At 37.5% G+C, this 22544-nt stretch overlaps 5 protein-coding genes, 1 long non-coding RNA gene and 1 other non-coding gene across 9 annotated transcripts; 4 read left to right on the top strand and 3 right to left on the bottom strand.

Annotated features, from left to right (window-relative positions):
• Positions 1–5: 5 nt before the first annotated feature.
• Positions 6–2264, bottom strand: BNAC03G56560D. Of its 2 annotated transcripts, none has more exons than XM_013801905.3 (3): positions 2095–2264; positions 1409–1567; positions 6–1327 (listed from the first exon to the last, which is right to left on the bottom strand). In XM_013801905.3, exons 2-3 carry the CDS (start codon positions 1554–1556, stop codon positions 243–245), a joined length of 1233 nt encoding a protein of 410 aa, XP_013657359.1. In that variant the 5' UTR covers positions 1557–1567; positions 2095–2264; the 3' UTR covers positions 6–242. The 2 variants fall into 2 exon arrangements, with proteins under 2 accessions (XP_013657359.1, XP_013657360.1); XM_013801906.3 differs by having other exon boundaries at positions 6–1324; positions 2095–2261.
• A 122-nt stretch (positions 2265–2386) lies between these two features.
• Positions 2387–3771, top strand: LOC106362086 (protein KTI12 homolog). The gene is made up of 2 exons (XM_013801904.3): positions 2387–2576; positions 2732–3771. Exon 2 carries the CDS (start codon positions 2738–2740, stop codon positions 3638–3640), a length of 903 nt encoding a protein of 300 aa, XP_013657358.1. The 5' UTR covers positions 2387–2576; positions 2732–2737; the 3' UTR covers positions 3641–3771.
• A 99-nt stretch (positions 3772–3870) lies between these two features.
• On the bottom strand, positions 3871–3943 carry TRNAA-UGC. Its single transcript has one exon. It is a non-coding gene; the product is annotated as a tRNA-Ala (tRNA).
• A 1411-nt stretch (positions 3944–5354) lies between these two features.
• On the top strand, positions 5355–6675 carry LOC106360200 (PLASMODESMATA CALLOSE-BINDING PROTEIN 1). 2 transcript variants are annotated; one of them, XM_048766386.1, is made up of 3 exons: positions 5355–5819; positions 5977–6219; positions 6288–6675. In XM_048766386.1, the coding sequence occupies exons 1-3, from the start codon at positions 5804–5806 to the stop codon at positions 6509–6511; spliced, it is 483 nt and encodes a 160-aa protein (XP_048622343.1). In that variant the 5' UTR covers positions 5355–5803; the 3' UTR covers positions 6512–6675. The 2 variants fall into 2 exon arrangements, with proteins under 2 accessions (XP_048622343.1, XP_013655241.1); XM_013799787.3 differs by having other exon boundaries at positions 5464–5855.
• A 2870-nt stretch (positions 6676–9545) lies between these two features.
• On the bottom strand, positions 9546–11515 carry LOC106360199. Its single transcript, XR_007327816.1, has 4 exons — positions 11055–11515; positions 10833–10978; positions 10708–10750; positions 9546–10606 (listed from the first exon to the last, which is right to left on the bottom strand). It is a non-coding gene; the product is annotated as an uncharacterized LOC106360199 (long non-coding RNA).
• Positions 11516–11725: 210 nt separating this feature from the next.
• Positions 11726–12965, top strand: LOC106360197 (cytosolic sulfotransferase 1-like). The gene has a single exon (XM_013799786.3). The coding sequence runs from the start codon at positions 11801–11803 to the stop codon at positions 12788–12790; it is 990 nt and encodes a 329-aa protein (XP_013655240.1). The 5' UTR covers positions 11726–11800; the 3' UTR covers positions 12791–12965.
• Positions 12966–13948: 983 nt separating this feature from the next.
• On the top strand, positions 13949–15987 carry LOC106360196 (cytosolic sulfotransferase 1-like). The gene has a single exon (XM_013799785.3). The coding sequence runs from the start codon at positions 14819–14821 to the stop codon at positions 15884–15886; it is 1068 nt and encodes a 355-aa protein (XP_013655239.2). The 5' UTR covers positions 13949–14818; the 3' UTR covers positions 15887–15987.
• The last annotated feature ends 6557 nt before the right edge of the window (positions 15988–22544 follow it).

The following is a 22544-nucleotide window of genomic DNA, read 5'->3' as shown; positions in this document are numbered from 1 at the left end:
CTGTATTACAGATGAAAAAGTTAGTTTATTAAACAGTTTTTGAAGATTTTTTCTTCTTCATACAAGAAAATCTAATTCTAATTTACAAAGGTTGAAAAACAAAAAGACTGCAGGGGTTAACACTATACAGAGAACTCCCTGAAAACTTCCAAACTTGGGATTGTCTTTAAATAAAGCATTTACATACACAAGATTCAGAACTAGAGGTAGAGTAACAAATTAAGATTGTAGACCATCTTCATCTACTTTCCCCCAAAGAAATCATCCTCCCACGGGTCTTGACCAAAGATCTCGTCGATGATGTTAGACGTTGGAAGAAGATCAATGTTCTTGCTCCAACAAGGATCTTCTAGTATCGAATCACAAGGATCAAATGAATACGGATGATCCTCCACAAGATCATTGCAGTGGCGCCAGTAATTCCCAACGTTGGATTCTTCTCTCTTTCTAACTGGACATCGAGAGGAGATTGCATTACTGGACTTGAAGTCATAGGACATGCATGAATCTTCTTCAGCTATCAACTCTTCTTCTTCTTCAACTCTTGAGAGGCTCTTTCCAGGAGTTTGAGGACCATGAAACGTGTTGTCATACTCAACTTGCCACTCGTCATCATCGCTATCAACGTCCAAACTTTTAGACCGATTCTGAACAGCTCGTCTTCGCAGGATGAAGACATTGAAGTAATAGCTCACAATCTCCTTCATGGTTCGTGAAGGAAACGAAGACTTCAGCTGTTTCCAGAAATCACGGTCTAGTGAAACAGGGTTGGAGTAAACAACCTCGTGGAAAAGATCCTCCTCGTCCTCAGTTAGCTTACCAGCAACTTCCTCCCCCATTTCGCCAAGACCTAAGCTCAGACATCTTTCGTATCCAATAGTTTCAAACAAGCCTTCTCTGTTTTCCATTATATGCTGCTGCATGCATCTGATGGACCCTTTATCCATGCAAACGCACTCCTTTCTTCCTTTACCCATTTCGTCAGTTTCGCAGTCAGACATTGGAATAACGCACTTCCCCATCATCACTTCTTCTTCACTGTGATCACGTACTTCATCCTTGACACATTCAGGGATATCAGCCTGGTAACCCGACCCAATAGGAACTGCTTTTCTTGGAGAACTCTGACACAACTCAACATCGTCTTCAAGGCAAAATGGTCTCCAGAGACAATCTGACTCGGGAGACTCATCAGAAAGGGTAGACTGAGTCGTCCCACCAGACTGAGAACCCTCCTCAAAACCGGATGTCATCCACGAGAAAGGTGCATCAGTCTCAACATTATCCTCGCATTTAAACCCATAGAGATCACTCGGATCGTCTCCTGCTAAAACAACACACAACAAATAAGCAAGATGCTTGTGTTTATCATGTTAACCCCTCAGCAAGACTCATGTTATTATTTTACCTATGGCAACACCTGGCTTCTCCAAAGAAACACGATATGGAACTCCTTCATCTAGTTTGGCCAGCTTATTGCAATAACTTATCTGTCTTGCATGCTTCACGTTGAGCTCGTGTACATCCTCAGCGTCAAAAGTGCGCTTAAAACCCATGTTATTTTAAGCTGTAAAATAAAAACCAAAGCCATTTAGTTACTTGGTCTGAAAGTTGCCAACGTCATCCCCAGACACACACTAACAAGTGACAAATATAACAATTACAGTTATTACCTAAGTGACAAAGTAAATGAAAAATATGCGTAAATTGAAAAAATCCCCAAATTTTGAAAGCCCTAACCCTAGATTTTTCAATTAACAGCTTAAATCACCAAATCAACAATCAAAATCAAAGAATCGGTTAATTAAGGAGAGCATAGACAAAAGCCCTCTATTAATTTCCAGATCTGACGAACCCTAGAACATCAAAGTCAACGAGAACCCAAATCCGATTTTTTTTTCTGGGGAAAAACTAGAATTGAGAACAGATCCGATAAGACTATCGAAGGAATTAAATATCTACACAACAAAATTGATCAGATCTGTTGCTCAAAGATCTAGATCTAGCTCAAAATTTAAATTTGACAAAAATAAATGGATGATATCAAAACAGGTATCAATCGAAAGAGGAAATCAAGAGGAAAACGAAAATTACAATTGATTTGAAGCTCGATCTGGAAACAGGAATAGATCTGAACACGAATTGAAGAAAGAAAATAAATTGGGGGAATTTTCGAAAGTGGCTAGGGTTGATTAATCGTGCCCGATTTTGAAACCCGGATTAAATTCGGATACCGAGACAACATCGAATGAGCTGTCACTTATTAAAATCATTGGATAGCTGAAATGACAAAATTATCCTCGCCGTATATCAGCACGTGCCTAGCAACTTGCGTTGGAATATCCTTCGTATCTATCTTCCTAAACCGAGACAAGCAACTTATGTCGACGCAGATTGGTATAGAACAAACCGGACCAAACGAATTGAACCGGTTATTATAATAAACCCTAAATCCCCAAATCAGATTATCAGGCGACCCTTCTTCAACCTCTCGACGACGCCGAGGAGACTCCTTCTCCGCCTCTACTGAGCTTCCCGAGCTTTACAGTACTCAATTGCATCTGCTCGTGATATAAGTAAGCCTATTTTCATGAATTTTTGCTCAGATGATGTTTTATTTGCTTGATTCTTCATGATCCATTGTTGAAACAGTTATTGAAAGTTTGATGCTTTGAACTTGTTCTGGCGATTGAAATCGAATCTAAAGTCATGTGTGGGTTTCATTTTGTAGAGATCAATGGCACTAGTTGTGATTTGTGGGCAACCTTGCAGTGGCAAATCAATAGCTGCAATAACTTTAGCTGAATCACTGAAAAAATCTGATACGAAGCAGAGTGTTAGAATCATCGACGAGGCTTCGTTTCATCTAGACCGCAACCAGAACTATGCCAACATGCCTTCAGAGAAGAATCTGAGAGGGAAGCTCAGGTCTGATGTTGATAGATCAGTTTCGAGGGGAGACATTGTTATTGTAGATTCATTAAATAGCGTCAAAGGTTATAGATACGAGCTGTGGTGTATTGCACGTGCCGCTGGGATTAGGTACTGTGTTGTCTACTGTGATGTGGATGAAGCTGGTTGCAGGGAGTGGAATAAGGAACGGAGTGATAGAGGGGAGGCTTCGTATGTGGATTGTGTGTTTGAAGATCTTGTGAGGAGGTTTGAGAGACCTGAGAGGAGAAACCGGTGGGATTCGCCTCTCTTTGAGTTGTATCCTTCTCGAGATGGGATAGAGAAATCCTCTCTTGTGATTTTAGAGGCTGTGACTTATCTGACCAAGACTGTTGATTCTAAAACTCAAGTTGCGAGAGTTCTTCAGCCGAGTATAGCGACTCAGTCTGCTAGATTCTCAGAAGCGAATTCTCTTTATGAGCTGGATAGGGCGACACAAGAAGTCATCAATGCGGTTGTGGAGCAGCAAGGGCTTGGTGGGGCTATAAGCAGAGTTACTCTTGGCAATGAGCTACCTCCGATTGAAATCTGCAGACCGGTTGGATTGCCGGAGCTAAGGAGGCTTCGAAGAACGTTTGTTAAATTGATGGGTCAAGCTAGTCTGAGCGGGCCACCGTTACCAACTGACGCAGACAGTGCCAAGAGGCGGTTTGTGGATTACTTGAACGGAGAGTTTGGAGGGCAATAACGCTTGAAAATTGTGGTTACAGTTTGGGTTTATCGTTTTGTCCAGCACAAGTAAAGTGTACACTTTGTTATCTTTAATGTTTGCTTAGTGATAAAGTTAGCTAAAAAATAATCTCATGCCAGTTCTTTCAACCGTGTGAATGAACTTTCTCACACTTCTTAGCTCAGAAGTGTTGTTTATAGATTTCCACTGATCAGAGATAATAAAAACGTCAAAATGAGGATAAAAAATGGAGATGCGGGGTATCGAACCCCGTGCCTCTCGCATGCAAAGCGAGCGCTCTACCATTTGAGCTACATCCCCGGATGACATAAGTACAACCACTATAATTTAATAAAAATGCATATCAGTATATGCATGCTTTGCATACAGGCAAAAGAAACGGATTACATGATTAGACTTGTATATTTATAGACAACATATGCAATCACGTTATAAGTTATAACTAACTAGTAGTTTTCCATGCGCAGAAATAATAGTGATTTTTAACATAACATTTTTTATTTCAAAAGAAAATTTTGATTTATATTTCAACATTATTAATTTATATTTTAACTTCAATAGTTATAAAAAAATCATAAACGTATTTTTGTAATCTTATTTTTTATTTATTTGGTATAACTATTTAAATTCGATTTTATTTAAATTTTAATAAAGATAAAATTAGATTTTATAAAAATAGTTTTAATTATATTATTGTATTTAATGATTATTTATTTTAAATATATATATATATATATATATCTTTCCATCTAATTTTAAATATATACATATATATATATATATATACATATAAATTCTAATAAATTTGAGATTTTATTTGTTTTAGTTAAAATGATTTTTTTTTTTGTTGATTTAAATGATGAAGATGAACAGATAAATTTAAATAATGTTTAAATGTTTAATTATCAATTTTTTTTTTGGATTAGTGTTACTTTATTTAGTTTATTTTTATTAATGTGAGATACATATATACATATATATTATTATTTAATTGTGATATATGAATTATTAATATATTTAATAGTTTACCATAAATAAATATTTATATGAAAAATTGACATTAATAATGATATATGAGTTATTTTTATTACCATATTTAAAATTCTTGCAAAAAATTTAAATTTTTATAAGGAAATTTTACATCTCACAATTAATATGATGTCATGTCACTATTTTCTAAAACCATGTCATCTATTTTAACTGTCATGTCATTTTCTTTTCAGCGAGAATGATTGTAGTGACGATATGTGTATAAATCACTTCGCAAATATAATCTAGGGGAAATCTATTAAATCAAGTTTAAGTTTGACATAACTTACGAATTCGGATATTTGCTTATTAAGGAACTTGGTTTTATCGGTTAACTTGTGGTGTATGGGGACTAATACTAGCGTAGTGGCTAATTGAAAACTAGCTACACTATATTCCTTATTTTCCATAAATTTTTTAATTCTGAGTGGCATTCATATGATTCGTTGTTTTGTCGTTCAACATCGGTGGCTACTTCAGCTATCAAACAAAAGTTGACTACTGACTTTCTTTTCTTATGCTCACTTTAAAAATTTCTTAAATTTTGTCTCCAATGAAAATTTATTATTTATTTTGAATAGTAAACGAAGATATATGAAGTTTCAAAAAAGTATCACTAGAAATGACCACTACTGTTAAAACTTAAAAGAGAAAACTATAACCTTTGGTCCTTCCTATTCAGTGAATCTCTTCTGTCTGGTCTTCAACTGGCAAACACAACCGTGCATACTAAGAATAACAGATCAAACAGAAAGCGTTAAATACTTATAATACTAAAGTAACGTCATGCAACGATCCGAGTGAGCCCTGCCTACCTCCCATGTGTAATACTAGTTTGTCAATTTCTTTTTCCATTGTACGTTATAGTTCAACAAAATATACTTTTCTTTTTTTTTCCTAAAAAGATTATACAATTTGTTAAAAACGAAGAAGATTCCTAATTGGAACTTTGTAACCAATCAGTTTTCAAGGTTTTTTCTCTAATATTTATGAAACACATTTCATTTTCCAAAAGCTCTGCATCTTCTCTCTAAAGCCATCATCTTAGTTTTGGTGTCTGCCTGGTTTTTGGTCGACGGTCAAAGTCTATTTTGTGCTTCTCCTAAAGAACGATCTTAAGGCTTCATCATCATGAGAGTGTTTCTAGGTCTCTTGCTGCTCTTGGCCTTGACCAAATCTTCAAGTAAATGTTTCTTCTTTTTTCTACTACCTTAAATCAAACTTTATGTATAGGAATGATATTTTCAATCTATGCCCTGAGATTGGTTAAAAACATATATTCATTCTTCTTGTTCTCTTTATAGGTGCAATCTACTGTCTCTGCAAAGATGGGATAGGAGAGAAAGAGCTACAATTAGCAATAGACTATGCATGTGGAAGCTTAGCAGATTGCAATCCAATCCATGATAACGGTCCTTGTTACCAACCAAACAACATCAAAAGCCACTGTGATTGGGCTGTTAACAGCTACTTTCAGAAAGCAGCTCAAGTCTCTGGAAGCTGTAATTTCTCCGGAACTGCCACTACCAATCAAAACCCACCTTCCAGTAAGTCAATCATCTCTAAAAGTCAATAGCCTTGATGAGAAAAGTTGTGACCTTATTCTTTTGTGCAGATTTGGTTACTGGTTGCATATATCCTTCAAGTGCATCAACAACATCACCAACGGGAACAACTCTGACAAACGGAACTACTCCTGCGTTTGGTCCAACCGGAACCGGAGGCTTTCCAGGAAATGGGGCTTCCAGTTTGGTCATTTCCCCTGTTTTTACACTCTGTTTCTCATCACTAGTGTTTCTATGGGGTTCTAATGTAAGGCTGGGATTCCGCCACGTGTAGAGAGAGACAAAGATATCCACTTGGGTTCGTCATTGATTCTCTTTTGAGTGGAGAAAGAAGCTTAGTTGTTTGTTGTGTTTTTTTTCTCTGTTCTTTCATAAAATATGTAAAGGTTGGTCTAATTGGAACCTTGAGATAAGAAAAACATAACAAATTTTAGCAAAGAATAGTCAACAGCAACATTACCAACTCGTGGGTTGTGTAAAAAATATCATTTTAATACTAGTATGCAAAATGATTCTTCTTGATCAATCATGAACTAAAGAAATGGAGAGAGATGTCTTATTTATTCAACGAAAAGACGAAACAACAATGAATGTAATAAGTACACCAGCTACTACTTGAGAGAAATTGCGGCAAGGAACACACCATCGGTAATGGGTCAAGGCTCTCTAAGATATGGCTTCTTTTCACTGGCAAGTCTATCTAACAAACTCTGTGATCAGCTTAGCGGTAAAAAAGTTGTGCAGCTGATAGTTGCCCTGCAACAACACTTGAGAAGATCTTTGAGATGTTAACCATAAAAGCAATAACAATATTACATTCGGAATTTGATTCCAAATTTATTAATTTTTTTTTGGGTCAGCTCCATTAATATAGATTTTGAAATTCTATAGATCTCTAACCTAAAGGGCTAAAACAGTCCAAATCTCTTTTCATAGCAATTAATTTCATTTTAGTGATGATCTTTATATTACTGTGTTATTAACTAAGGGACTGTGAACGAAAAAAAGAAGGAAAAAGTTGAATAAATAACTCAATTTTAATAATGGATCAATGCTCTCTAAGATAAATAACGTGCTAATTCACCGGTTGGGGACTCGGGGTCATGGAATAGTGCAACTGAGAAAACTGCAGAAAATAAAAGTGAAGACCTTATCAATTTTTCCATCACCAAGCCCATTATGTACACCGAAGGGATCTGGATATTGTAAACTTGTACTTATTATTAATAAATAAGTGTTCCCTTTATATAGGGTTACAAGAGAGATAAATGAAAATACAATAATAGGAAATATTACAAATCATAAACATAAACGAATTAGGAAATAGGCAAGTGGTAGCCGCCTCTCTCTCTTCTCCAAGTCTCGCGGCCGCCTCTCTCTCTCTAGGGTTGGGTCATCTCTCTCTCTAAATGTATGGGCCGGTTATGGACCGGACCGGTTATGAACATCCACTAATTGATTTATAACACTTCCCCTTGGATGCCATAACCATACATGGATTGTAATACACTTGATGTTGCCTCATTAAAACTTTATCAGGAAAACCCAGTGGGACAAAACCATGATGAAGGAAAAATAGTACAACACGTACTACTCCCCCTGATGTGAACCTCAGTGGAGGTGCTTCAGCCTACGCATCCCAATCTGATGCGTGAGCTTCCTAAACGTGCAGGTAGGAAGTGCCTTGGTGAATAGGTCAGCTGAATTGTCACTGGATCGTACTTGGACGATCTGGACCTCACGGGCTTTCTGAAGCTCGTGAGTAAAGAAGAACTTAGGCAATATGTGCTTCGTCCTATCACCTTTTATGCAGTGTTTTGGGTTACGGTTCAATATGGTTCGACCGGGTCAAACCTGGTTCAATAATATGGTTTAATATTTTTTTAGTATGTAAATATAAAAGTAATATTAGTAAACATGATGCATAGTTAAAATATAAATCAATTTTAACATAAAATATTATAAATATAAATTAATTTTTTGTTTATATGGATGGTTTGTAGATTTTTGATAGTTTTAGTGGTTTTTATTGGTTTAATAATTTTGAAATATAATCCGGCTATGTGGCCGGTTCATGGTCGAACCAATTACTAGACCAACCTGGCTATATAACTGGTTCATGGTCGAACCCGGTCCAACCATCGGGTCGGTCCGGTTTTAAAAACACTGCTTTTATGTAACCGTCCTTGAGCTGAGCAATGCACGCAGCATTGTCCTCATACATCACGGTTGGCTTTTTGCACTCGGCCATCCCGCAATTAGTTCGGACGTGTTGGGTCATCGACCTCAACCAAACACACTCGCGGCTGGCCTCATGTATGGCCAAGATTTCCGAGTGATTAGATGAAGTGGCCGCGATGGTTTGTTTCATGGAACGCCATGATATGGCCGTACCTCCATGTGTAAAGACATATCTTGTCTGTGATCGATCTTGATGTGGATCTGATAAATAACCAGCATCAACAAAGCCAACTAAACCATCTTTGTTATGGTTTGTATAATATAGATCCAAGTTTTTCGTTCTTTGCAGGTAACGAAGAACACGTTTGATTCCATTCCAATGCCTCTGGGTCGGACATGAGCTAAATCTAGATAGTAGGTTCACGGTAAAGCTTATATCAAGCCTTTGATGAGAAAAGTTGTGACGAGGTAAAAATCCTTGAAGCCTTCTTTACCCTCGTCAGTTTAGCGGAGGAAGAGTATGACGAGGTAGGTTTGGCTGTTGTTGAACCACCAAGTCACCATGCCCGATGGAATAGCAATGGCATCTCATTTCCTATTGGGACCACTTTCTCCTCCATGTTCTTTTGAACCATGCATAACAATTCTGGCGGTTCCAAAACCTACATCAACAATATAACCATTGTAAGTTTCCAAAAAAGAAACAGAGCAACAATTAGTAAACAAACAACGATGAATAAAATATTGAGATAAACAAGGATATATAATATACTAGGGTCGGTCCGCCCTACGGGTGAGAAGTTATAATAAAAGTTATTTTATATTAATTTATGAAGTATTTAAAAATTATTATATATCGAAAAATATTATAAATAAACAAATAATGAAAGAATTATGAGATCACAATATTAATATTTATATTTATTTTATAAAACCATTATATTTTTAATAGCATTATATTTTTAATATTTATTTTAGTTTCAGATGTTTAGTTTTATAATATATACTACCATTATTTATTATTATATAAATGTGCACATTACAATACATCTTTTATATATATATATATATATATATATGTTGAAGAAAAGGACATAAAAGAATTATTATAAAAAGGAGTTATTTTTTTATGCGATGAACATAAATCTGCTAATATGTATTATCCTATAAAATAGTTACCCTCATATTTTGTGAGATTAATTGTAGTTTTTCTGTTTTGGGATGGTAACGATAGTTTGTATGTTTTTAAAATAAATCTTGTTATATAACTTTAATGGTTATCTTGATAAAAACAACCCAATATAAATATGAGTCAGTTTGGAGATGAGTTTGTTTGATGTTTCATGTAGTATTGATTTAAGAGGGATGCTACATCAGGCGTAGGATATTGGTTTATATTGTGCTACAATAATTTGAGCACCGCGGATGCGCATGATTTATATATATTTTGTGTATGTGTCAATAATTTATTGTACACACTATCGTATTGTTTCATTTTCGTGGTTGCGTCACAAGTTATATTCGATTAATATCGCCAAGTGTTTGCCCATATTTTATAAGACTTCCGCTAATTTATGTTGTTTTGATAATTCATAGATTCTCCCTAGCCAACTGGTACGGGGGTTGCTAGCTATATTGGCTAAATATTGGTCCATAATGTCTTGTTATATTATATTTATTTAATTATTATAACGTTTGGTTTTATTTATTTATGTAATATATTCTGTTTGTATATACAGAGAAACAGAGATTCTGTATGAGAATTGATAAGTTTGTATATCAATATTTCAGTTTTGACTGAGATTTCTATAGAGGAATTAACCAAATAAATGAGTTAACTAATGGTGAAGTCTGAGATAAGGCTGGTGGACACAGCTCCCTGCTAGAGCTTTGTGGTTGTGAGCTTTATAAGTTCTCTTCTTAAAATCTTGCCAGTGGGATTCTCGGGGATCGAAGACAAAACCGTGACTGACCTTACATATCCTCTTGTATGGAGATACCTACGTAATCCAAACAAAACTCAGAATAAATATAAGGAACCACGGCTGGATTAGTTACAAAACATGGTCTGCATGGTTGAAAACACCTGCTTTGCGACTAAGATAATGATTTCACTTTCGGATAAGTTGATTCCAGCTGTTCTGATGATATATGCCATTGGATATTGCCAAGCTTTCGTGTCAGGATACTTCAAAAACAATAAGATAAAAAAGTAAGAGCTAAAGCCTCAAAAAAGGTCATTAAAGAGAAGAATTTAGTGATGGGTCATGTTTAAAAGCAAGTTCTCACGGTATTACTGCTGCATCAGCAATCTCTGGATGAGCTAGCAACACTGCTTCTAACCAAATTTATAAGTTTTAAAACATTAAGAAGATCAAACACAAGTTGATTATATGTAATTTTTTGTTTCGTACCTGATAACCGTTGCATCTGATAGCTCCTATAATCTATCAACAGCAAAGACAAAACCTTCACTGTTAATGTAACACACATCTCCGGTCTTCAACCATCCTTCTGAATCAATAGTAGAAGCAGTAGCTTTCTTCGTTTTTGAAATAACCTTTAAAAGCAACTCAACACAGTTTCATACCAACACCAAACACAAAAGAATTACGTTTTAAAGAAGAAGCAAACACCTTTCATCACAGTAGGACTCCGGAACCTGAGTTCGCCAGTTTGATCAAACCCCAAGACACGACCCGTTCCTGATCCACAATCTTAGCCTCCACATTTGGAGAAAGCAAACCAGATGATCTGTACCTCTCAGTCTCCTCTTCAGTAAACATAGAAGCAACGATAGCCGTCGTCTCAGTCAAGCCATAGCCTTGTAAAACTTTTAAATTATTGTCTCTCAACGAACAGTTGTAATTGATTTCACTCATAGAACATTACTGTATTTCTCATAAAAACGGATCGAATCACTGAACCGTATCAACAGAGGAGAGTCTAAAAGTCTAAATTCTGATTACACCTAATTTTAAGCCTTGATCTTCATCATTTTGAGTTCATCACCCTGCCTGACATTCCTAGCCTCCCAGAAACGAAGCGACATCACCTCAATCGTGTAGGAACATCAGCCAGGCTAAGTGAGACAACATCTTTTTATATAATTAGATTTACATTTACATAATGTAAACAAGCCATAGTCATGCTTTTGTATAGGCTTTTTACTATTGTTTGGGCTTAAGTATAAATCATGATCCAGGTAAAAATATGCCATTGACTATGGCTCCGTGCATTTAGCTAATTAAAAGTTTCTTATAAAAGAAAGAGATATTAAAATAGGCCAATGATTCACCTACCCAGATATCTTATCTATTAAAAACTGTGATCATCTTTGCATTTGAAGAAAATCAGATTCAAGCAAAACTCACAAAAGAAAATGAGTGAGAAGGAGCTTCCCGAGAACGTGAGAGGAGACAACATAAGTGAAGAAACCAAGAGTCTAATCTCTTCGCTTCCTTGGAACAAAGATTGTCTAGGGAAGCTCTACAACTACGAAGGATGTTGGTACTACCCCAACACTCTCCAAGGAGTCCTGAATTTTCAGAAAGGTTTCAAGCCTCAAGAAACCGACATAATCATCGCTTCTTTCCCTAAATCAGGCACCACTTGGCTCAAAGCTCTCACGATCGCTCTCTTTGAGAGATTCAAGAACAGTTCTTCTTCTGATGTTCCTCATCCTCTTCAATCCGATAATCCTCATGGCATATTGCCCTTCTTGGAGCTCCATCTGTATCTCAAAAGCTCAACACCTGACCTGACCGAGCTCTCATCATCTCCGAGGCTGTTTTCGACTCACATGCCGTTCCATACGCTTAGAGTACCCTTCAAGGACTCTTCTCCCTGCAAGTTCGTGTACGTGTGTAGGGACGTGAAGGACGTGTTGGTATCGCACTGGCATTTCAGGTGCGCTTATTTTCAGAATGGATTAGACAAGAGCATTCTCGAGTCTTCGTTTGAGTCATTATGCATGGGAGATGGCTCTTTTGGACCCTTTTGGGAACATGTACTGAGCTATTGGAGAGGTAGCTTGGAAGATCCCGAGCATGTTCTCTTTATGAGGTACGAGGAGTTGAAATCAGAGCCCTCTGCTCAGGTTAAGAGACTTGCTGAGTTTTTAGGTTGTCCATTCACCAAGGAAGAGGAAGAAGGTGGTTCTGTGGACAAGATCTTGGAACTTTGTTCTCTGCGTAGTCTGAGCAGTATGGAGATCAACAAGACCGGAAAAGCTCCGAACAATGTGAATTACTCTAGTTTTTTTCGCAAAGGAGAAGTTGGTGACTCTAAGAATCATCTCACTCCTGAGATGGAAAACAAAATCGACATGATCGTCGAGGAAAAATACAAGGGATCCGGTTTGAAATTCTGAGTCATGTGTGATTTTGTGCTTTCCTCAAGAAATGGATTTGTACTAATAATAATAAAAATTCATTACTGAAGTGTGATTTGTGTTTCTTTTAATTTCTCACGAAAATTTCTGTAATAATATGAACCTAAAGCTGCATTCAGCACTTTTACTTTAGAACAGATTCTTCCATTTTCTACCTTCTCTCTCGTTTTTTTCATTATTCTAATGTTATCTTAATTTAAAACTCTCTTATGAGGGCATCATTAGTGGGAAAGCCATATAAATTTCTATAAAAAAAACCCTATAAATTTCTCAAAATTAGAAAAAAATCCAATTTTTAATAGAATTTTTTAAAATATCATAAAACCATTTAGAACAATAGATTTTAAACAAGTGTAGAATTAAGTTTATTAAGAATTAGTGTGAGTCTATCAAATGAGAACTCACACTTTTCTCTTTTTTTTTTATTCTTAATTTTTTTATTGTACTAGATTCATCAAGAGCAGCTCCAATGTTGATATTTGATAGGATATCTTAAGATTAAAAAAAAATAGATAAAGTAGGAGATGGAGTGAGAACCGATTATTTGCAGACATATTTTTTTCCGATTATAATCGAGCCATATTTTCTCTGATATTTTAGAAACTTTTTCTAAAATAAAAATATATATTTTTAAAACTGTAAGAACTTTTTAGAGTATTCACCGTTGAGGATGCTTTTAGAGTTTACCGATGCAAATGCTCTGATTGCTTTGTTATGATTTTTATCTGTCCTTTCATATATGTAAATGTTGATCTAGTTGGAATTTGAGTAAAGAAAAACAAGAAAACAGAACATAAATCTTTATGATAAAGACTTTGTCAACAACCTTATACCAACTCGAATTCAAAAATTATTTCTCATATATCTTTATGAGAAATATATTATTTATTCAACAGAAATACCAAACCAACAATGAATACTGCGAAATACCAACTACTACTTAAGACTTAAGAGTATATTTGGTTTAGAAACAATGGGTCAAGCAGGATCTCTAGCTAAGATATACTTTCAACCTCTTTTACACCGGCAAGTCTTTCTAACAAAACTTTGTGATCAGTTTAGCGGTAGCAGCCGGTTTTTAAACGTGAGGAAGAAGATGTCCACAATCTGATATTTGTTCCACGCTTGTGTTCTATAACTATCCGTGTAGTCTCTGCATTGAGAGAACATTGAATATGCTTAGAGGAGCTAGAAAACGCTCCCGAGCGAGCTTTGTTACGTTTTGAGTTCGCAATCAAAATCGTTTCCTGTTTGATTCGAAATTGGTCTTAGTTTAGATTAAAACTTATTGTTTGGTAATGAATAGTGGTGTCAATTTTAGTTAGACCATTTTAACTTTAATGATAATCCAAAAACTAGTCGACTCGAATTTAGTAGAGTAGATTTTGATAAGGAATTAATTATTGTGTTTAATAGTTTAACAATATTATCTGTGTAACTTTAGTTGAATGCCAATCAAATCACGATATTTGGCTGGATCTATATCAAATATTAGTAATTATTTTTGTGTGCACCAACTGATTATATTAATCTAAAAATCTATTGGGCTACAATGATTATATCCGGAGATAAAATCGACAAGTAAAAATATATATAAAAGAGTACTACAACAAAGCAAGAGATATATGCGTTAAGAGGTAAAATGATCCGAGACGTTTCACTTGAATCCTTGAAACCGTTCTTCGACAGAGCATATTATAGTTGGAATGATCGACGTTGAAATATTCAAAAAGGATTTGAGAACGATTGCATACCGTCTCTGAAAATAGTTGGCTCTCGCTTGATGACCAAGTCGAGGCCAAAAAAAGCATACTTGAAACGACTGTGAGATATTGAGCTACGACTGTAGGCTTGGTCGGAGACTAAAGCCATGAACTCTGGTTCTAGAGTATCCGTCAATAGCAAGCGATGCAACTAGTGAACAATCAAAAAGACTCATCGTAACAGTCCTACTATGGCTCCGTGCTTATAAAATTACTTATAGAGAAAGATATATTAAAATAGGAAATGATCCACAGACCAAGACATGCATATATAATAATTGAGATCTTTGCATTTGGAGAAAGCTCACACACCAAAAAAAAAATGAATGAGAAGGAGCTCCCCGAGAGCTTGAGAGGAGACAACATAAGTGAAGAAACCAAGAGTTTAATCTCTTCACTTTCTTGTAACAAAGATTTTCTAGGGAAGATCTACAACTACCAAGGATGTTGGTACTATCCCAACACTCTCCAAGGAGTCCTGAACTTCCAGAAAGGTTTCAAGCCTCAAGAAACCGATATAATCATTGCTTCTTTCCCTAAATCAGGAAACACTTGGCTCAAAGCTCTCACGATCGCTCTCTTTGTGAGATTAAACAACACTTCTTCTTCTTCTGATGCTCTTCACCCTCTACAATCCGATAATCCTCATGGCTTAGCACCTTTTTTGGAGACTATTCTGTATCTCAATAGCTCAACACCTGACGTGACCAAGTTCCCATCTCCGAGGCTGTTCTCCACTCACATGCCGTTACATACTCTCCAAGAACCCTTCAAGGACTCTTCTACCTGCAAGATCGTTTACGTGTACAGGAACGTGAAGGACGTGTTGGTGTCGCTATGGCATTTCAGGTGCGCTTATCTTCAAAAAGAAATAGACAAAAGCCTTCTCGAGTATTCGTTTGAGTCTTTATGCAGTGGAGTTGGCTATTTTGGACCCATTTGGGAACACGTTTTGAGCTATTGGAGAGGTAGCTTGGAAGATCCCAAACATGTTCTCTTTATGAGGTACGAGGAAATGAAGTCAAAGCCCGCTGCTCAGGCTAAGAGACTTGCAGAGTTTTTGGGTTGTCCGTTCACTGAGAAAGAAGAAGATCAAGGATGCGTGGACAAGATTTTGGAACTTTGTTCTCTGCGTAATCTGAGCGGTTTGGAAATCAACAAGACTGGAAAAGCTTCGAACAATATGCATCACTCTGTTTTTTTCCGCAAAGGAGAAGTTGGTGACTTCAAGAATCATCTCACTCCTGAGATGGAAAACAAAATCGACATGATCGTCGAGGAAAAATACAAAGGCTCCGGTTTGAAATTCTGAGTCATGTGTGTGATTTGTGCTTTCTTCAAATGGATTTTGTACTAAAGTCGGATTTGCGTTTTTTTTCCTCAAAATATTCAATACATGATCATTTACTCATTCAGCACTTTTTCTTTTGAACAGAGTCTCCTATTTTCTACCTTCTCTCTCGTTCTTTTTTTTAATTATTCTAATGTTATTTGAATTTAAAAACTCTTTTTTTTTTCTAACCAATGAGAGGGCATTCATTGGTTGGATAAACCATATAAATTTCTCAAAATTTTAAAAATTACAATTTGGTTATAGAAATGTTTTAAATATCATGAAACCATTGAGAACAATAAATATTAAACAAGTGTAGAATTAAGTTTATTAAGAATTAGTGTGAGACTCACACTTTTCTCCTTTTTTTTTTTAATTTTTTAATTATTTGTTTTTTTCTTTTATTGTGATAGACTCACTAAGAGTTTACAAATGCAAATGCTCTGATTGTTGTGAATTTTTTATGTCCTTTCATATATGTAAAGGTTGCTAGTTGGAATCTTGAGTAAAGAAAAACAAGAAAACAGAACATAAATCTTTATGATAAAGATTTTGTCAACAACCTTATACCAACTCGAATACTAAAATTATTTCTCATGATCAATGATCAATCATAGACTAAAGAAACGAGAAATATACTTTATTTAGTCAACAGAAATACCAACCAACAATGAATGTAATGAAGTACCAACTGAAAGTTAAATAAGTTTTCTGAAAATGCAATTTCTATTTCTTGTTTCTTAAGCTTTTACAATGTCTCAATACATTCTTATATAGTAAATGATGAAAGCTCTAGTTCTCTATTGACGTGTCATCATCCTTCTTCTCCTAGACATCCAAGGGCTTGAAATGAGTTGTACAGTTCAGGACCACTTCTCAGTTTAGTACACTCAGTCACTATCTTTTTTCCTCTTCTCTTCTCTTTGCCAGCTCTGATTTTGTCTTCATATGTTGTGACCGTTGAAAAGTTTTGTTGACTGATCTTGGGTTGGGCCTGAACTGACTTCGTGGGCTCTATGATTTTGTCAAACAAAACTGCATCGTTTTGAGCTTGATGTTGTGACTTGTTGGTTACGTTTATACTCCCCTTCAAACTATGTGTGGGATGATAATCAACGCCTAGTTTATACCTCAAGCTCTGAAACGCAGCAGCCGGAAGGGACTTTGTAAATATGTCTGCTAACTGGAGCCGAGCAGGAATGTGTCTGACTACTAGTGATCCCAGAGCAACCCTCTCCCTAACGTAATGATAGTCCGTTTCAAAGTGTTTTGTTCTTCGGTGAAAGGCTGGATTGGCTGTTAGGTAGATAGAAGAAAGGTTGTCTCCGAACAGTTGTGGAGTGACAGGCAGAGAGATTCCCAGTTCCTCGAGTAACATACTTATCCACACCAGCTCTGAAGCGGTTTCAGATAAAGCTCTATATTCTGCTTCTGTTGAGCTTTTAGACATTGTTGGTTGCTTCTTTGAGGACCATGAGATCAAGTTTTGTCCAAGGAACGTGCAGAAGCCGCCTGTAAATCTTCTTGTTGATGGACATCCTGCCCAGTCGCTATCACTGTAGGCTCTTAGGGTACAATCAGTGTCACAAAGAAACGAGATTCCCATAGACACTGTCCCTTTCACATAGCGTAAGATGCGTTTGAGGTTTGTGAAATCTGAGACTGATGGAGCGTGCATCTTTTGGCAAACGTAGTTGGCTGCGTATTGGATGTCTGGTCTGGTCAAGGTAAGATATTGTAATTTCCCAGCCAGACTCTTGAAGTAATGCGGATTAGAGAATGGAATGTTCTGTTCTGGAACGTTGTTTAGCTGTAGCGGAAGTGGCGTGTTTACTGGTGCACTCTGCTCCATACAAGCCACAGTAAGAAGATCAATGGCATACTGCTCTTGAGTCAGAAACATTCCTTGATCGTGACATGAGGCTTGAATTCCCAAAAAATAGTGCAATTTCCAAGATCTTTCATCATGAACCTAGCATTTAGTTCTTCTAGCAACTTCGTGAGAGTAGCTGAGCTGTTTCCAGTGATTGCCATGTCGTCTACGTAGAGCAGCAGCATTATAATGTTTCCATCATGTGAGTAGATGAACAATGAAGGGTCTTTTATGCTGCAGATGAAACCAAATTCAATGAGAAAGTCACTGAATTTGTTGAACCACGCCCGGGGAGATTGCTTCAAACCGTAGAGAGATTTGTGCAAGAGACACACATGATCAGGTCTTGTTTTATCAATGAAGCCTACTGGTTGTCTCATATAAGCCTTCTCTAGCAAGTCTCCATGCAAGAACGCATTTTTGACATCCATTTGCTTGACTTCCCATTTCATAATCGTTGCCAAATGTAAGACTATTCTCACTGTTGACGTTCTGACCACAGGGCTGTAAGTTTCCAGATAATCTATTCCTTCTTCTTGGTTGTTGCCTTGAGCAACCAGCCTCGCTCTTGGTGTTTCAACCGTTCCATCTGTGTTTAATTTGTTTCTGAATATCTACTGATTTCCAAGAACATGCATCTCTGGTGTGCGTGGAACGAGAGTCCATGTTTTTGTTGCCATACACGTTGATATCTCATCCCCCATTGCGTTGTTCCATCTTGGATCTCTCAGAACTGCAGCTACAGATGTTGGAACTGGATTAGCCGTTCTGTGGGTTAGCAAGGCATATTTGGGGTTTGGCTTTCTTATTCCAGCTTTAGCTCTTGTTATCATTGAGTGTTGTGATGTCGAAGCAGGGACATTTTGTTGTGGAGACAGAGCATTCAGAACAGAACTACTTTCAATGGAGTTCGAGTTCAGATTACTTGTTGTAGACGACGCCTCTGCTTCACTGCATCTTTGAGGTGGTAACGTTTGTAGTATCACATTGGATGATACTACAGGACCCTCAGCGGTTGATGACTTGTTGGATTATTCTGACTCTGAAGACATGAAGCTTCTTTGCCAAGCCCTCAACGAAGGAGTTACAATTTGAGGGTGAGCGTCTCTGTAGATCGTCTCAAATGGAAAGCTGAGTTCATCAACTATAACGTGTCTAGATATGTACACACGACCCGTTGGAGGATATAAGCACCGGTATCCTTTGTATTTGTCACTGTACCCGAGGAAAACGCAGCGAAGGGACCTTGGATCGAACTTTGTTGCAGCGTAGTCTCTGAGCATCGGATAGCAAGAGCATCCAAACGTTCTCAACGCTGAGTAGTCAGGAGCTTTGCCATTCAACACTTCGAAGGGGCTTCTCTTGTCCTCTAACACCGAAGATGGGAGCAAGTTGATCAGAAAGTTCGCAGTATAGAACGCTTCCACCCAGTATCTTTGTGGCGTTTTGCTTTGAAAGAGCATTGTCAAGCTCAACTCTGGCAAGTGTCTGTGTTTTCTTTCAGCTAATCCGTTTTTGTTGAGGAGTGTATGGGCAAGATATCAGTTGTTGAATCCCACAGTCTTTCAGATGAGACATGAACTTGTTGCTCATGAACTCTCCACCTCCGTCGCATTGGAACATGCTAATCTTAGTAGACAACTGGTTTTCAATCATCTTCTAAAACATAATGAAAGTGTTGTAGAAGTCTGACTTGGCCTTTAATGGAAATAGCCAAGAAAAGCGAGAGAAGTTGTCCACAAAAATTACATAGAAGCGGAATCCTTGATTAGATGTAACAGGTGATGGACCCCAGAGATCACAATGAACTCTCTCTAGAGGTCTTGAAGCAACAAAACTAGAAGCTACAAACGGTAAACGACTACTTTTCCCTAGCTGACATGACTCGCATATCTTCAGAGAGCTTTTATTGACTGCAATAGACTTGATTTGACTCAGATACTTCAGAACTTGATCATGAGGATGGCCCAGCCTCCTATGCCACACTTCATCGCTTGTTGTGATCTGTCTTGTTGAGTAGAATGCTTGTGGCTTTGGAGACTTGAGAGTGTAGAGACCTTCACGGGTGCTTCCTTGTCTCAGGACCCTTTTGGTTTGCTTGTCCTTAACAAACACTCGATTGTCATCAAATTCAAAAGAGCATGGATAATCATTTGTAAGCTTAGAGACAAACAGTAGGGATTTTGCGATTCCAGGACACACCAAAACATCTTTGAGAGGAAGAGAAGTACCTGAGGTTGAAGCGATGTCTGTGGAACCAACGTGAGTTATAGGCAAAAAGTTACCATCTCCGATCATGACTGCATCGTTACCTCTGTAAGGCTGAGAGTTCGCAAGGTGGTGTGGAGAACTTGTTATGTGAGATGTAGCTGCTGAATCAGCAAACCATTCCGCACCAGCGTGATCTGTAACATCAGTAATGTGCATCGCTGCCATAGCCATTGGTAGTTCTTCCTCTTGGTAGCTGTTGTTGAGTCTATGCCAACAGCGCATAGCAGTATGTCCGTATCTTCCACAGATCTGACAGGAAGGACGATCGTCTGATGAGACAGATGAAGCAAAGGAGCCAGAGCGAGATCCTGATGAAGAAAGTTGTTGATGAAACCCTCTTCCTCTTGTGGAAAAGCGTCCACGTCCTCTGCCTCTGCCAAAACGTCCGTTAGACTGGCCAAGTCCTCTTGAGTTGTAGTAACTGGACTGAAAGTTTGATCTTTCCACGTTGAACGCAAGATGTGGTGATACATCAGAGGAAGTGTTATATCTTTGAATACGAGCTTCATAGCTATGTAGACGTGGAACAATGTCTTCAAGAGTGGGATCTGGCAGCATATCCACAGCTCCTTCAATGCTTGTTATGAGAGGCTCGTATTCTTTCCCTACACCTTGTAATGTCGCAAAGATCTTCATGCGTTCTGTCACAGGACTCTCAATAGACGCGAGTTGGTCACAAATGAGCTTTATGTCGGTCAAGTATTCTGTCATGGTCTTAGCTTGCTTTGAGACAGTCTGAAGCTTTCGTTGTAGCTCGAACAGGCGAGACGAGGTTGGTCGGTTGTAGTGTCTGCCAAGAGTGACCCAGATCTGGTGAGATGTCACTACAGGAAATGTGGGTATTAATAGCGTCGTAGCATAGCGTTTTTTGCTTCTCTGCTATTGTATATAAACACGGGCCTTTATAATAGCGTTTTTGAAATGTATAAGCTATCTTTGTAGTCGCGGGAAAATAAAATAATTCAGCCGCGTTAATTTGGTAAGTGGAGGCGCCTTACCATTGCAAATCAAAAACTAAATGCTATCGTGTATGAAAAAATATATTAAAAATAACTTAAGTATTAATCGAAATCGAGACTTCATTCTCTTCACTTCACTCTCTTCACATTCCTCAAAATCAAAACCGACTCATCGAAGTTCTTCAGAGTTCTCTCGAGTCGAAGCTTCAATTGGTATGAGTTTCGATTTGATTCTGAGTTTAGAATAGAGACTGGTTCTCTCGAGTCGAATCTCTTTGATTTTGGGTTTCTCTTTGATTCAAATCTCTTTTCACATGCATGTCCGCGTTAACACATGATTCGATTTTGATTGTGGGTTTCGATTAGGTTTCGATTAGGTTTTGAATATGATTGTGGGTTTCGATTAGGTTTTGAATATGATTGTGGGTTTCAGTTTGATTTTGAATATGATTGAAGGTTTCGATTTGATTTTGGGTTTAGATTTTTTGATCGAATGGCTTGATTTGATTTTGGATTTGTTTAAAAGTTTCAGAAATGGCAAAGACAAGAGGACAAGTTGGTTTTCGTCGGAGTAGACGTAATCAAGGCTTGGAGGTAGTAGATCAAGAGGACAAGGCACCGCAACTAAAAGTGAAGAAAAGAACAGCAAAGAAAACGGCTTCCCCTAAAAAGAATTTAGTTTTAACGCCAACGAGAAGAAGTAGTAGAATCAAGAAAGTGGCTGCTGAAGATGATTACATAGAAGATGTAACACCATCTGACGATGATGAGGTAGAAGATGTTACACCTCCTAAGGATGATGAAGTACAAGATGTAATACCTGCTCAGGATGATGAAGTAGAAGATGTAACACCCGAAGATAAGGATGATCAGGCTGAGAAGTCAATGTCTGAAGAAGATAAAGACGATGAAGAGGATGTCAATGGGAAAGAGGATGAAGAAGATGGCGATGTCAATGGGAAAGAGAATGAAGAAGATGGAGATCTCAATGGGAAAGAGAATGAAGAAGAACCGGCCAATATGGAAGATGATGGAGTTCTTAATGAGAAAGGGAACGAAGAGGAAGCTTGCGAAGAAGAAGCTCGCGATATGGAAGAAGATGGCACTGCGCAAGATGATGAGATTCCTAGTACTGAAGGAGTTGAGCTAGCAGGGGAGGAAGTTAAAAAAAAAATAAAAGAGGACCTACAAAGTTGCGTAGAGTGGCTGAAAATCCCAATGATAAGATTATGGTCACATTCAATGACATTGGTGAGCATGTTGGACCTGGTTCAGTAACCCTATCGTCGTTTCTTGGTCCTCTTGTGAGGGAACATGTTCCGGTTACACTTGCCGATTGGAGAAAACTTGATGCAGCGACTAAAGCAACAATGTGGGAAGAAATTCAGGTTTGTATATATATTAGTATGTTTTGTTTAACCGCAAGATGAAATTATAAACATGTTTAACTTGATTATTGTGATGCAGGGGAGGTTTAACTTGCAAGAAGAGTGGCAGAAAGCTGTTATTTTCAAGCAGCTGGGAAATGTGTGGA

Source organism: Brassica napus, chromosome C8, assembly GCF_020379485.1.
Source record: "Brassica napus cultivar Da-Ae chromosome C8, Da-Ae, whole genome shotgun sequence".
NCBI lineage: Eukaryota > Viridiplantae > Streptophyta > Magnoliopsida > Brassicales > Brassicaceae > Brassica > Brassica napus.
This window is presented reverse-complemented; position numbering and strand designations above follow the sequence as displayed.